The 17,163-nt window shown below is 40.1% G+C and overlaps 1 protein-coding gene across 1 annotated transcript; it reads left to right on the forward strand.

The window, feature by feature from the left end:
• Positions 1-2,748: 2,748 nt before the first annotated feature.
• LOC131233106 (RING-H2 finger protein ATL70-like) lies at positions 2,749-3,685 on the forward strand. The gene has a single exon (XM_058229707.1). It carries the CDS (start codon positions 2,877-2,879, stop codon positions 3,369-3,371), a length of 495 nt encoding a protein of 164 aa, XP_058085690.1. The 5' UTR covers positions 2,749-2,876; the 3' UTR covers positions 3,372-3,685.
• The last annotated feature ends 13,478 nt before the right edge of the window (positions 3,686-17,163 follow it).

The raw sequence follows: 17,163 nt of genomic DNA on the forward strand, positions 1-17,163 counted from the left end.
ACGTGATTCATTAGCTCACATGATGTTAAATTAATTTCTTGTGAGAGAGGAACTCCCATGATATTAATATTCTATACGGGGCTATGCGTGGGTCATTAGGTCACATGATATTAAAGTAGTTTCTTGTGAGAGAGGAACTGGCATGTTATTAAATTAATTTCTTGTAGGGGAGGGAACACCACAATCGCTTGCTACTGGGCCTCAAGAGTAGCGTTGTGGTAAGTGGATTGTGTACTAAGTAACTCAGTACACACAAGTAAACTCTATGAGGCCCACCATTGTGTATATGTCCTATCTACACCGTCCATCCATTTTACAAGATCATTTTAGGGTATCATCTCATAATTGAAGCATATCCAAAGCCCAAGTGACCTGAGCCATAGGAAACAGTGTGGATTTAACTTCTACTGTTGAAAATTTATTGGAGCTAGAGTTGCTTTTGTGTCCTCGTGCAATATCACGGGGGTGCCTCAAGTTTGTTCGATTGTTTGTTTACGGGGGTGCCTCAAGTTTGTTCGATTGTTTGTTTTTTATTTTTTTTTATTTTTTATTTTTTTTTTTACACAGGCTCACACCCACTCACACCATAGTGGGCACCCACACCAATGACCGCTGTGTTGAAACTCTTGTGAGTCTACCACTGAGCCATGAGTGGGGACCCTCGAGTATGTATTTATTTAGGAGTCGCCATTAGACAAGTTCTAGATATACGGTCAGTTGGAAATCATATAATAGATTTGGATAAAAATGAAAAAAGAATAATATAGATGAGAGAGAAGTGCTGTAATAAATATCTAAATGTGTGTATGAATTATTTATTTCTTTTAGATGTGTGGAGTGGAATGTAGTTTAACTTTGAGATGAAAAAAGAAAAATGAAAAATCAGATACTGCTTTTATGTAAAGGAAATGCTTGGATGTCCCCCATTTTAGCCCTACTACCGTCTTCAACTGCTTCAATGACAAGTGTGTCTTGAATTCAAAAGAACACTATCACAATCAGGATTTTGGCCAGCCCTGGGACCTACCCCCAACCCTCCGAAAGGCCCTGGAGATTCTTCCCTTCATGCTTTTGCTCTCACGGCCTTCCCACAAGCCCCTTAACAGCCACTGTTTGTCCCCTAGAGGCTTGTTGTAGGTTACCCTTTCAGCGCCACGATCAGCTCTAACAAGTATAGGGTTAGAAAAGGGGTCTGTAGGCGAGGGCATGGATAGGTGGTCCTTAACTTCCTGTTGGATTTTTTTCCTTTTACGTGCATCAATTGTTAGGGGTTTTTGGAGCTGGGATGTATGGCCGTGACTTGTGTTGCATTGGGTTTGATTTCCGTCGATCAGATCCGATAGTTATGTCCGGTGGCTGCTGAGTATCCGGTCAGTTAAATCTTCTTGGGTTTTGCTATTGATAGAGTCTGGAAATGTGTCTTGATTGAGGCTGTATATGGCCGATTTTTATAACTTGGACCGATAATTGTGATTCGGAGACCGTTGACTACCCCCAGGTTGGGTTAAAGGTTCTTTCCAACCAATCCAGATGAGCTTTGGATGGCCCTCTGTATTGGTTTGGAAATGTTTTTATCTAGAGTGATATACGTTTCCACCACTTAGAGAACCGGGGTAGTTTGATCAAGATCAGATCAGTCAAGCCCTTGATCTATTGATCTGGTCCATTAGGTATTTCTGTGATTGTCTCAAGAGTATTCCGTAATTTTTTTTTAAATGGTTTTCAAGTCTTCCAAGCTCAACCAAAACTAAAGAGTAACTTCCTCTCATTTTGGATAGGGTGCCAATGTTCTCATGCCCTAAACTCAGCTATAAAATGGATGGATGACATGGATAAGACGCACATCAATGTGGGCCTTACAGAGTTTAGTTAGTACGCCATCCCCTTTCGCCTTGTTCTACCATTCAAATAAATAAATAAACAAATCCAATGAATGGACGGAATCTTGTATTAGTTTCCACGCTCGATATTCGCTATGTATGATGAGAGATGCGCCGATGCCATGGAACTGTGGTTTAGCTATCCATGCTGTTGATATGATGGTCCTCACAAATTCTCCCATTCAACAACCCTAGTGACACCATCCGTGGCATCAGCACAGATGGCTCCGCAAGAAAAGTCAATGGTCCAAATTAAACATCCAAAAACATAGATTGGATGACTGAGATCTGTTGGGGACGCTCCTTGGACCGAACCTTGCATGAGAAGAAAAGACTTGAAAGAAAAAACGATGAACGACCGTCGACATGTTCAACGTACAGGCATGAACATTTCAAGACAAGTTGGCTGACGTCCCAGACCTTGCATGGATGGATTGTCGGGCGCGTGCAGATGGGCCCACCTGCAAATAGCAGTTCTTCACGGAAAGGTGCGTTAGCATACGAGAATGAGATAAGCAATTGAGAATAGGAACTCAGGGAATATAAGGTTCTGTTCATCCGCAACCGGACAGGTGTTGATCGTTTACATTGGTCGATTTTTCTTGACCATTTACACGTGTGCCGCACCTGGTGATGACCGTTTCAGTTTCACTTTCGAGACAGATCTACTCACTGGGAGTCACCAGATGAACGGATTTGATCTGGCAAACACGCTCCTCTTTTCCACGTGTAGGGCACAGATCTCCCCTCCTCCTCATGCTTGTGTCCCAAGCAAGAATGGTGTTTTTCTTTTCTTTTTCTTTTTTTTTCTTTTTTTAAACGTTGTATTGCTCATTCTCCATTGATATTCAAAACCCTTTTGACTACGCCAAAACCTACCTTCTTCACATAACACCCACTATCCATCAATGGCGGCTCAAATCATTATCCAATCCCTCCATCAGCCATCCCATTATAGAATAGCCGTCCATCGCTCATGACACATGACCAACGAAGATGAATGGCACCAACACCTCTGATGGATTGATGAACAATGACATGATGAGCAGTAGCGGATTCTACGGCCTTGGCTTCACCATTGCCATTTTCTTTCTCCTCGTCACCGCCATCGCCGTTGTTTCCTACCTCTGTACCCGGCCCTCCTCATCCCCAACCCACCAGTCTCGAGAGCTCCACGGGCCCACTCAACATCAACCGCCCGTAGCTGACAATGAAGTGGGCCTTGATGAAGCCACCCTCTTGAGCTACCCCACACTACTTTACTCGCACGCCAAGATCCACAACAAGGACACCACTTCATCTTGCTGCCCCATCTGCCTCGCGGATTACAAGGACACAGACATGCTGCGGCTACTGCCTGACTGCAGGCACCTATTCCATGTTAAGTGCGTGGACGCCTGGCTGCTGCTGCACCCAACATGCCCTGTTTGCCGCACATCGCCTCTGCCGACCCCTCTTGCAAAGGTTGTCCCGTTAGCAAGCCAGGTATGAAGCGGCCATTCGTATTGGATCTGCTTCCTTTATGTAGAATGTAAAACAAATACCATCACTACAGAGTTTGTGTTTGAAGCTCATAGCCTTTGAAAATTCGGTGTGTTTGCATTCAGAAAAGTTGTACATGTAAAATAGAATCTGATTGCCACAGGGATTATAGAGTGTCCATTTGTTTTTAGCTCCTCTAAATAACGGGGGACATGTCAGAGAGGTCTGAACCATTCATCAGTTGGGCCTCTGGACTCGGATGGAGTAGTGTAGCATGCAGCAACCACGTCCCTACCTTATGCTACTGAAAAGTTCTGTGGGTCCATCATGATGTATTTGTTTTATGGATGCCGTCCATTCATTTTTTTCAGCTCATTTTAGGGAATGCACCAAATGAAGCTGAGCCAAATCCAAGTGACCCACACCACAAGAAACAGTAATGAATGAACGGCCACCTTTAGAAACTTCGCAGGTCCGTGTAATGTTTATTTGTGAGCCAATCTGTTGATAAGGCCATCGAGACTTGTATAAAGAGAAAATACAAATATCAGCTTTATTGAAAACTTATGTAGCTCCGAGGAGGTTTTTAATGGTGCTGGGCATTCAATCGGTGGTCCACCTGAGATTTGGATCTGCCTCACTTTTGGGCTCATGTCCTAAAATAAGCTGGAAAAATGGATGTACTGCATGGATAAAACACATGCATCGTGGTGGACGTGGATTGGCTACCTCACACCAATTATATAGTTGTTGTATTGACGTCAGAAAGTTTTGTGGGTCTGATCATGAGGTATGTGTTATATCCAAACCGTCCACCCATTTGGCAAGCTAGTCTTAAGTCCTGAGATGAAAAATAAGTCAAATATAATTATCAAGTGGACCACACTGCAAAAAGCAGTGGGGTATTGAACGTCTACCATTGAAACCCTTTTTGGGGTCACATAAGTTTTGGATCAATATGAAAATTTTCCTCTTCATTCAGGTCTTTGTGATCTGATGAACAAGTTGGATGGAAGATAAACGTTATGGTAGGCCTTATGATTTTTTTTTTACGGTGAAAATCATTTTCTAAAATCGTCATCTCCGTTGCTATTTGTGGTGTGGTCCAGGTGATATTTGGATATGATTCATTTTTTATATAATGCTTTAAAATGATTTCTAAAAAAAGATAAACCGACACCGTGGGGCCAATGTAACTTTGATCTCCTTTGAACCATTCGTACAACTTGGAGCTCGAGGAGCGCCAGTGCTCGTCTTCGCACGAGTCATGACACGTACCTACAGCAGCAATATAGCTGGTGTGTGGTACACCAGCCAATCCGCTTCCCATCGTTGTGGGGGCTTACAGAGCTTTTCCAGCAGTACACAGTACAGACGTGGGTGCTGTGTGCAGCACTACACTATCCCAGTCGCTCACCATATGGATCATCTGGCCCAAAAATGAGGCCGACCCAATCATCCAGCGGGTGCTATGTGCAGAATAAATGAACAGCTAAATCATTTTCTTTTGTATTCCCCTTTTGCGTACTTTGGCCCACCTTGATGAGTGGAGCAGTGATTTTTCATCATTATTGCATCTTTATGGTTGAGCCTGCCTGATGGTGCCGGTAGACTTGTGTGGGAGTAGTAAATCTTGCACATATATAGAAAATTATCACTGCCACATGGTAGCTTTAATGAAAAATGGTGAAGTCCACGGTACAATTACTGCCTATAAGTCCTGATTAATCAGATCTAGGAATTTATCTTATAGATTGTCATATTAAAAAATAAAAGCAGTGTTTTATAATTGTGGGGCCCAACACTGACAGAGATCTATATTCAATAGTCCATCCTCCTCTGATGTGGCATGGGACAGTTTTGTCTACCCCACATCAGACTGTGTGGCCCACCTGATCAGATTTTAGGGAGGTGTGGACGTCTACATCTCTACCCAAGAGATAAGGTATAACAAATCTTTCCCCTTCATGTGTAGGGTCCAATCACATAGACCCTATATTCTAACTCTTATCTTGATCGGATGGATGCCTAGCCCACAATCACTATAAGGTCCACCAATCTTATTGATATTACATTACACTAGCTTAAAATTTTCAGAATTTGCAACATATCTCTACGGATGGAAAGAGAGCGATTTAACAGTTTGGTTCTAGAGTTGGGATGTGGGGTCCACCTAGATATAAGTTTGTCTACAAAGAGATAGTTGGTGCAAGCTTAAGGGAGGTGCGCTCATTCCTTTCTAAGAGTTTCCATATTTGAAACGCACATGACATTTCATTTTTCTTCCGGGCAAACAAGGAGAGAAAAGATGTCTCTACTTGGGCGTTTTGTAGGGTGTGAACACGCACCGCCAACATAGGCCCACATTCATAGATTATACAACCCACTCTATCCAATCACTTCACATGATAGCTTTATGGTTCTTAAAATTACTCTTTCAATCAGGGAATGATCAAATTACATTAAATAGATATTGGCCCTTTACATGTCCAAGGGCGTATCTAGGTTGGGTACTCTACAATTATCCAGGATAAGGGTGCACATATGAGTGCATATGTGCCATGCATGCATGTCACAAATGGCTATGAAATATTGAATTCTAACCACGTAGAGTCATAGAGTCATAGACCATAATGTACATGTATAGGAAAAATAGTATCTATGTTCAAATATGTATGATAGACGAGATAATTGATGTTCATGATGATGTCTTATACATATGCGCATGATCTAATAATATCTAAGCATATATGATACGATCAAATTTAATAACATAATAAATCTACTCAAAATGAATCATATAAACGCAGTTTGACATAAATAAGGTTGCTAGATTGGTCAATATCTTCAATAAACCATAGTCATCCTTTCATTTGGCCTCATATTTAAAGTTCTACTCAAGGAAAACTCATTATATTTATATTATTCTAAAGGTTATCACATGATTAACAAGATGACTGGCACACAGTGGATGAATTATTTTCTAGGATGATTGAATTGGAGGATTTAAGCCATCCATCCATTGATTAAACCATTTATAGCATTTGAACTAGCAATCTGAAGATAAGTTTACGTTTAATATGGCATTGACATATGATCCATAGTTCGAATAGGTGTTTCGTTGGACAAATTAACTTATATTCATAGTCAAGAGTCATATGATCCACTCAATGGTCAAATTTTATTTCATTTTTTGAAAAAAATAAAATAAATTATACCCCTAAAATTTGTTTAGAGTATTACATCAGTTCTGAAATTAAGTGTTCTAACAGATTTTAAAAGATTTAAACAATAATTAAAATGCAACTAAGGATCCCGGAATCCCCAATTAACAAATTCTCAAGCAAATCGTCTCATTTAACTTGATATCTCAACTAAAATCAAAAAAAGATTTGTTCTAGTCGGAAGATGAATTAATTAATTCAAATACAATACCCAAATAACAGAAATGAAACAACATAGGTCGATCCCTCATGAAGATTTGGGCAATTGATCATAGGGAATTAAAAGCATCTATTGTACTCGAAATTAAGAATAAATCAATCGATTTTATAGATCAATCCCTTCTCCAAACTCGGAATTTAATAAACACAATCACAATTCAACTTTTAAAAATACATGAAATTGAATTTAAAATGAATTAAGTAAAAAAAAAAAAATCATCAAGAGGTTTATCCCTTAGCCTTAGCTAACAGATTAGCCTAGAATGACTAATATGTTAAACAAAAATAAAAGCAAAAAATCGAACTAGAACCGAAGGATTAAGGAAGAGGAACGGCAGCGTAGAACTCAGCCCTAACTTTATCTCTCTAAAACCTAAACATGTTTAAGAACATCCTAAACGACTCCTTTCATAGAGAGGAGTTTCATAATTTCGCACCAAATTTGGAAATTCATGAACTTACGTACTTGCCACCACTGTTGATTGAACCACTCGATCAGTCGAACATCCATCGAACTCTTTCGATCGATTGAAACTTACCACTTGATCCCATCGAAGACGTGCAAAATAATCCAGTAACCTTTTTTAAAAAATCCGTTACATTGTTGGTTGATCGAACAAACCTCCTTCGATCAATCAAAAGTAGCAAAAATAGTTCAGAGAGTTCAACTAAAAATTCAAATTTTCTCGATATGATGCTCGATCAATTGAGTTTGATCAATGGTCGATTGATCGAATCGAAGCTCTATTCGATCGATCAAAAGTTAATGTTTTCCTTCAATTCTTCTCAGTGCAATTTCCACTTCAATCTTCATCTTTCATACTTGATTTCCTTGGATCTTTGTCATTTTAATTCTTCAACTTTAATGCTCAATTTTCAAATTCTTCAAACATCACTCCTTTGAGCTTTAAATCATTACTTTATACACGTATTCACCTTAGACTTTATAATCCTTTTGTAAGTTGAAAACACACCCAATTAGTTCACTTTAACACTTCAATGCAGACAAAAGGATGCGATATAAGAGATAAATATGCAATATTTAGGTCTTATCAGGCACTATAAGAATTAAGATTTAAAAAATGTTGTGCTTGTTTGGATTGTAAGTGAAGTTCTCAAATTTATTAGACAAGTCACCTCATTTCTTGTGTTAAAAAATCTGATCATGGACAAGAGTATTGATTACTATGTGGAATCCACATATTCATACAACCCAATTGTCTAGTCAGTGGAAAAAAATCATTTTCATATGGATTCCATGCATCTATTAAAAGCATTCATCAACGAATTGTAAATTCACTGACAACAGAAGATGGTGGAGAATATGTTGGACTTACTGGAAGCATCTCACGTCGTTGGAAATGGGTTTACTTACTTCGCAGGAGAAGGATGGGTTTATTAGAAAATATCCTCTTCAACTGGAATTTCACACAACAAATCGTATGGATAACAATCCAATGTCTAAACTCTCTCAGCCTTCTCAATTTATGGAGATAAAATATGGTAATTTCTATAACTCCATTAAAGTAAGTTGGTAGTTACCAACTACTGAATTCCCATTTAATCGTAGCTTAAACATGGGTTGAGCTCATTAGGACGTTTCACCATTGATCTCCCACTCAAACAAGTTGAGTACCAACCCAAAGAAAGCGCACCCATTCCTGCAACCCTATTTGTCGATCATGTGACCTGTTGTGTCAAGTAAGTCTGGTGAGCCCTTGAAAAATGAAGATTGAAGATGCGACTAAAGTCGAAGAATCAACCAACAAAAAGATGCTCATATCCTCAACAAACATATACACCCCTTAAATGATCCTAAACCAAATAGGAAACTTAGTTAGATCATCCCATGAAACCACAAAAAAGCTCCATTTCATATCCCCTTAAAATTTTGTTTCAAAAAGTTGGAAACTACTGAAACAAATAATGAAAAATAGCAACTTTCGGTCCGACCGAAGATACCTTCGATCCAACCGAAATCGCTTAAAACAGTCCAGCAAGTTTCTAAGCTAATTTTGTCCGACCAAGCCGTAATTCTGTCCAACCGACTGCAACTGAAGGCAGTCTTGGTCTGACCGAAAATGAGTAAATCTAAACAGCAAGGTTTGGAGTTAATTCAGTCCGACATAACTTAAATTCGGTCCAACCGAATGTAACCGAAGAGAATCATCGATCTAACCGAAAAGTGAACAAAAAATCCAAGAACCTAAGGACTTAATTTAGTCCAACTGAATGTAACCGAAGAGAATCATCGATCTGACCGAAAAGTGAACAAAAAATCCAAGAACATAAGGACTTAATTCGATCCAACAGAACATAAATTCGGTCCGACCGAAAACAATTCGGTTCGACCAAAGGACTCCTCGGTAGGACCGAAATATAGCCGTTATAGATCCGTTGGAACCTTTTTCCTATAAATATAGCACCCGGATCTTTGCAAAAACTATGGATTAAAACATCCTAGAGTCCCTAGTGCATCACAAGTTACCCTAGCCATCCTATACTCTATCCATATGAGATTCATGTTCTTTTCATTGTGATTCATCAACTCAATGAACATTTAAAGCTCTTATTAATGAAGAACATGATCTCTAGTCTTCAATAGAGTATTGAGATCAAACCTATTAATATATTCTTAGTCTCAATCATACTCTAGTGCATCCATCAGTTGAATCCCCTAAGAAATTCATTTTTCATCAAGTTATAGGAGATTCAACCCACTCCCATTACCTTGTTTATACAAAAAGGAACATCATAAGCAAGGAAACCAATCGTGAAGTTGAAATATCAGATCAACCACAGCATCGATATTGGGGGAGCATTAGGGAGCTGATTGAAGCTTAATGAAGTAGAGATCAAGCAACATACAAGCTACATCAAGAAGGGCTCATCCACTTATAAAGTAAGTATAAAAGTCTAAAAAGTCTGAAACCTATTTCTTATGTAGGATGTGGTTTCAGCGCAAACTCACTAAGACCTTCATAGGCCTCCGGTAGGAGAATACATTAAGTCCTTGTATAGGACTAATTAGCCTTATGTAGGCTAAGGTTGCCTTTCGTATACTCCTTATTATGTCCTTATGTAGGACTTGTTGTCGTGTGTAGGCTTCTAAGGTTGCCTTTCGTAGGCTCCATGTCATGTCCTTGTGTAGGACTTGTTATGTCCTTATGTAGAACTCATTGCCTTGTTTAGGCTTCTAAGGTTGCCTTTCGTAGGCTCCTTGTTATGTCCCTGTGTAGGACTTGTTGCCTTGTATAGGCATTTAAGGTTGCCTTGTGTAGGGTCATTTGTTAACTTTGTGTACATTGTGAAGGTTTATGGTTAACCTAATTTAAAACCATTTAATAGAGAAATTCAGTACACTCTTGGAGAGAGTGCATCCGCCGGGAATGGAGTAGGCACGTAGCCAAACTACTACACATGCCTGTGTTTAGATTTGTCATTTGTGCATCTGTTTAATTATACTTATATTTTTTTAATGTTTAATTATATATTGTAACACACTGAAAATTGGGGGTCGATCAGAAACCCAACTCCCGAGTTCCAATGCATCACTTATGCAACATAGATAATGATGATTAAATGTTGTCCGTATTAGTGTATTAGACATGAGTGGGATTGTACCAAATCAGCATATCATACTCCAGAGACAATTAAATTATGCAAGCGGAAGACTATGATAAATATATAGAGTATATAAGTGATTGTAAGTCCCCCAGAGTGTGAATGTCACCAGGTTAAATAATTACATGTATAATTCCAAAATTGACAAAATAATAAAGTGTAATGTCATTTAATCCATATCCCTATAACCCCGGTGGTGCAATTCCAGGTCTTCATAGACTGCCAGAGAGTTGCAGGTAGGAGAACTCCTCGTCGTCATAGAAGTCAGGCTTCGCCTCGTAAGCCTCGACATCACCTGAAACTATAACAGAGTCTGGTTGGTGTTTTAAAACACCGTCCCAGAGTGGGAGTGAGTGATCAACTCAGTGGAGCTATAAGGTAAGGGTTAACATGTTATCAATTCAGTTGAGCAGTAATGATAAAGTAATACAACAAACATTCCTAAATACTCGGGTTAATGCAATGATAATATGTATTAATGATGTATGTCCTCGCCTGCACTCCCTTTGCGAATCATCTTACGATTGCGGCATGCAACACTTTCGTTGTGCTCAACTCCAACGCCAAAGGCACATGCAATACGGTGCATATACGTGATTAGTCAGGTTCTTAATTAAATCTATTCATACAGCAGGTTTGAGAAGCTAAGGCACATCCCTTTATATCATTGATTCAAACGATGATCCATCTAGGGTCATCAATCCTAGTCAATCACATACGATAGGCTGTTCCAGGTCACTATGGAGAGGCTCGTCACCTCAGCGCAGGCCTAGTTTATACTTGAGGTTACTACGAAAAGGCTCGTCACCTTAGCGTAGTCCTAGTGTATTCTCAAGGTCACTATGAGAGGCTCGTCACCTGATCGTAAGCCGATAGCTCGAATATAGTGTCCCATAGCACCTTATACGGCTCACGAGTTTGGTTTGCTCATTGGTCACTACAGGGAGGCTCGTCACCCCAGCGTAGGCCGACAGCTCGACCACAGTATCCCATACCACCATGCCCGGCTCATGAGTCTTAGCGAATCGTGGTACCAAGGTTAAACGAACTTTTCACTGGTAAGTTAGTACCTTAGATTCAAGCAGTAGCATCCATACATGGTGAACATACATTAGGTCAATCGAGTTACTTGACAAGCTCGACTAGGACGAGTGCAAGTTGACTTAATCGACATGGAACGCGTAAGCACTCCTCGTGGCCTAACCACTATTGACAAACAGTGTACGACTCAGATTCATCGAACGTGTCTTCTGTGGCGGAACGACCTCAGCCACTGATTCGGAAATCATTACCAATTGCCTGGACTACATCATAGCCCCAATCACATTCCAAAACAATAGCATTCACATGTGATAGTTCAAGATAGCATGTGATAACCAATCTAAATATAAATCTCATTTGAGCATTTCAACAAACACATAGTGCACTTGTTATTATACATAAGCATTTCATCCATAAGGCACATAGTAGTAAGATAGGTTATATGAAAGAAATTCTAACTATAGATAAGGGGATTGAGAATCATATCTCAACACCCTAATTAAATACATTTCAATAAGCATTTTCTCATTCAGGCATTTCATCAAACACTTAGACTACACATATCACATACATGTAATAAATTAGTTAAAACATATATTATAGCAAATCCTTTCACAAGGGAGTTGCCACACGTACAACAATCATGTATTCTTAACCAACAACCATGACAAGCACAAATCATAATTACATATTCATACAAACATTTCAACAAACACATGAAATACATTAATTTCAACATAGTCCATATATATATGTAATACGCGAAAAACATTGCATCTAAGCATATGTGATAGCAATCAAGTTAGTCACAAATCATTACTGACATTGAAAGCCTTGAAAATCATAACTTAAACGTTTATAGTCCACACCTTCGATCGGTAAACTCGTACCAAACTCAGTTCGAGCATTATGCCTTCGTCTACGGCACAACATCTACCTGAATCACTAAATAGGTTAGCTATTTCGCTGATTCATCTACTCAGACACTTAAAACAGATTAGGGTTTTGATTTCTTACCTAAAAATAGAATCAAAATTACCGGCATACCGATACAGGAGAGGCATTTCAGCACGTGGAGCGGTAGGATCGAATCCCAGCAACTATCTCTCACTCTCTCTCTCACTTCTCCTCACTTTCTCCTTCTCTTTTCTCTCTTCTCTCCCTTAAGGTTTTGGAAAATCGTATGGAATGAGAGAGGGGTGGGCTATGGCCCTTATATAGGCCCAGAACTGATGTCAACGGCCCCAGGGCCATGGTATATTTAAGTTATAGCCAAAGAGTGGTTGTTTCGGGCCAACAGAGCTCATCTAGAGGTCCATTTCCTGCATACGGTCCGGTGAAAGTTCCTTGACAATGGATCTATGTTAGGTTAAGTTTTCGGTCCGATCGGGTTTGTAGATCAACCACGGAGGACCAGTTTCAGTTCAACGGTCATCATCTCTCGATCAGGGCCACAAGTAAACTGACATGTGTAGGAAAATTTCTCTGATCCAAGGGTGTAGTTGGGTCAGAATCTGACGGTCTAAAACCTTAAATTTGTCCTGCAAGTGAACGGCCCAATTCACTTAAGTTTGAGTTCACTTTCTAAAGATATTTGCATTTCTCACACACTTCGCTCTCGGCTCAAGTTATGTGTTTTTAGGTATAATTTGGACTTGATTTCGAATATGGTTGTCAAGCCCAGTAAGGCGGTCATAACCGTATAGTTTCGCGGTAATCAAACTTTCGACGCGCGGTCCAGATCCAATACGGAGTTTCAAGATGCTCCCGATAGCAACTAGATTTTGAGATTGATCCTAGGTTTTTAGGTAATGTAGAGTTAGCGATTCTGCCGGTTTTGGGTCTTGCAGTTCATATTGAAAGTGATTTGAGCTAATTTGCCAATTAACTTAGTTTAGTACTTAGTTAATTTTTGTCTAATTTCTAATGGATTTGGTCCTTAGACGTTACAATCTACCCCCCTTAAAGAAAAATTTCATCCTCAAAATTAGTACCTTTTCATACTCCTCGAAAATCTAAGGGTAGTTCTTTCGGACCTCGGCTTCTATTTCTCAAGTAGCCTCTTCCTCAGTGTGATGTGTCCACAACACCTTCACAAGCGGGATAATCTTACTATGTAGCACCTGCTCCTTTCGGTTTAGAATACGTGTCGGTCGCAATACATAAGTAGTATCTTCACTCAACTGTACCTGCTCTCATCTGATAATATGGAAAGGATCAGGAATGTATTTCTTCAGCATCGATACATGAAATACGTTGTGCATATCTGCGAGTGGGGTGGGCAAAGCAAGGCGGTACGTTACCACACCCACTCAATCTAGTATCTAGAATGGGCCAATGAATCGTGGCATGAGCTTCTCTTTCTTTCCAAACCGAAGGACTCCCTTCATTGGGGAAACGTTAAGAAACACATGGTCCCCAACCTCAAACTTTAGCGGTCGCCGCCTCGTATCGGTGTAACTCTTCTGTCTACTCTATGCCGTCAGGAGTCGACGCCTGGTAATGTTGATCTTCTCTGAGGTCGCCTGTACTAAATCTGGGTCAATCAAACTCTTCTCGCCAACCTCTGCCCAGCAATACGGTGCTCTACACAAACACCCATACAGTGCTTCGTAGGGGGCCATGCCAATACTCGCCTGGAAGCTGTTGTTATAAGTGAACTGGGCATAAGGAAGACAATCATCCCAACTGTCCTTGAAATCAAGCATACAAGCTCGCAGCATATCTTCCAACACCTGATTCACCCGTTCCCTCTGCCCATCCGTCTATGAGTGGAACGCGGTGCTGAACTTCAGTTTCACACCCATTGCTTCCTGGATACGAGTCCAGAAGATAGATGTGAATCGCGTATCTCGATCCGACACGATCTCTATAGGAACTCCATGTAGACGCACTATCTCCTTGATGTACAGCCTGGCCAACTCATCTACAGAGTTCGAAACTCTAATAAGGAAAAAATGAGCCAATTTTGTCAACCAGTCCACGACCACTCAAATGGAGTCATGCCCCTTCCTCATTTTTGGTAACCCTGATATGAAATCCATAGAGATGAAATCTCATTTCCATTCAGCTATGGGCATGGGCTGAAGCAGTCTAGGAGGTCGGCGATGTTCAGCCTTGACCTGCTGGCACGTGAAACAACGGGACACATAATCTGCTATGTAAGCCTTTATGTTGTCCCACCAGTACAAGCGTTTCATGTCTCGATATATCTTTGTACTACCAGGATGCATTACCATCTTCGAATTGTGAGCAGCTTCGAGAACTTCTTTTCTCAAGACATAAAGGTTTGGGACGCATAGCCGGCCACAATAACGTAAACCCCCATCCATACCAACTCTCCATTCTGAGTCTTCACTGTTGCTTACCTGCTCTCTCATCTTTATCAATAGTTCATCATCTTTCTGCGCCGCAATAATCCTGTCATTAATGAGTGGCTTCACACAAACGTGTGCGACGCTCTCAAACGGCTCCTTTACCTTAAGCTTCTGCTCAAAGTCTCGCAAAAACTCGACCATGTTTCATTCATCAATCATCAGCGAGCCACAAATGCTATAGTCTTCTTGCGGCTCAACGCATCTGCCACAAGGTTAGCCTTGCTAGGATAGTAGGAGACCTCGAACTTGAAGTCCTTCAAGGTTTCCATACATCGTCGCTGCATCATATTTAGGTCCCTCTGCGTGAATATGTATCTAAGGCTCTTATGGTCGCAAAAGAGCTCGAACTCCTTTCCATAGAGGTAATGTCTCCAGAGCTTCAACGCAAAGATGATGGCTGCCAACTCTAGGTCGTGTATGATAATTTTCCTCATTTTTCCTCAACTGTCACGATGCATAGTCGATAATCCTATCCTTCTGCATCAGAACACAACCCAAATCAACACGAGACGCATTGGTGTATATCGTATACTTAACCCCTTGCTCTGGCAATACTAGCACAAGGGCGGACATCAACGTGCCCTTCAATTCCTGAAAGGCTGCTTCTACCTTCTCATTACAGGCAAACTTAAGGTCCTTCCGAGTTAGCTGAGACAATGGTCTGGCTATTTTGGAAAAGTCCACAATGAATCGATGGTAGTAGCCTGCCAGGCCAAGAAAACTCCTCACTTCTATAACCAAACTGGGCTGCTCCCAGTCCTGAACTGCGGTCACCTTAGCAAGGTCCACAGCTATTCCTTCCTTGGACACCACATGTCCCAGGAACTCCATTTCTTCTTTCCAGAAGTCACACTTCTTGTACTAAGCGAACAATTGGTTCTTCCTAAGCGTACCAAAAACTGCTCACAGGTGTTCCTCATGATCCTCCCGACTCTTAGAGTATATCAGAATTGAAAAGGCCAAGCTATATGTCCTAGAGGGCGGGTGAATAGGACTATGCCAAATTAAAATGAGAACAGCGAAAATTAAAAAATTAAAGGAAAGATGGCACTATAATCAATTCACAATACTGAAATGTAAAGCAACCTTAAATGTATGAGTATTGAGAGATTGATACAAATGTTGTTCTAAGGACAACCTTACACCAAAAACCAAGGTTTATGGTAGGACAACCTGATTCCTAGAAAGGTCTTTGTATCAAAAACTCAAACTTGATACAGAGGAATAAATAAATAGCAAGGAAATGAAATCTAAGTTATTACAACATTCCCCACAATGCTTGAAATGTAAATTAAAGATTACAACATTCACATCCACGAATACATTCCACAATATTGAATGATAAAAGATACAGAAATTAAACCACACATCCAAACACAAAGAATTATAGCGGTTCGCCTGTGTTTACAACAACTGTTCAACAACAGCCACACAGCTACTCTACTCCTAATATCCTCACACAGTGGATATTAGCGTTCACTATGAAAATAGGTTTTTCTCAGGTTCACCTAAAACCCTCATAATTGTGTCTTTCAAGTGGGCTTACACAATTCAAAAACCACACTCTCTGAGTTTTCTGGCTCTCCTCGGATAACTAAAAAGAATAAGATTTTTCTGGCTTAATCTCAAAAGAAACCAACACAATGGAAATTACAATAATGTAAAATACCTGGATTTCTCCTTTTGTTGTAGCCCAGAAGAACCGAGACAGAGTAGAAGTTCAATGTCCAATACTCACATATGAAATGGTTCTAGATTCTAATTGATTTTAAATTAAATCAAGTTAGGCTAACTCTATTTGATTTTGATTCCAAGAAGTGGAATATCACAATTCCTCTTTCAAATCAGATTGGAATGCAGAAACAAAATCAAATATAAAAAGCTAAGAAAAAGAGAATATTAAATATGCACAATATATCTTAAGAAGATTACAAACTTATTTCTCAGAGTGATGCCTTGATTACTTGAATTGGATATCAAACTCTGAAAATCGTGCTCTATTTATAGTTGTAAAAATCACGTCTACGACTAGTCCTGTGGACACTACGACTGGTCGTAGGACAAACTGATTTTTAAAATTTTGAGCACGATTGGATAAAACCGTTTCACAAATGGTCGTAGGTCCTTCACGACCGGTTATGAGGCCTCCACGACTGGTCGTGACCTGTCCATGACTAGTCGTGAATGAGTCATGCACTGTTCACACGACCGGTCGAACAAACTCTAGGACTGGTCTAGCTTAACAAAACATTCTGAAAATTTGTAATAACTTAAGACTAGTCGTGAAATTTTTTGGACTAGTCGTACTAGTGCTAG

The sequence above is a fragment of the Magnolia sinica genome, chromosome 18 (genome assembly GCF_029962835.1).
Source record: "Magnolia sinica isolate HGM2019 chromosome 18, MsV1, whole genome shotgun sequence".
Classification (NCBI taxonomy): Eukaryota; Viridiplantae; Streptophyta; class Magnoliopsida; order Magnoliales; family Magnoliaceae; genus Magnolia; species Magnolia sinica.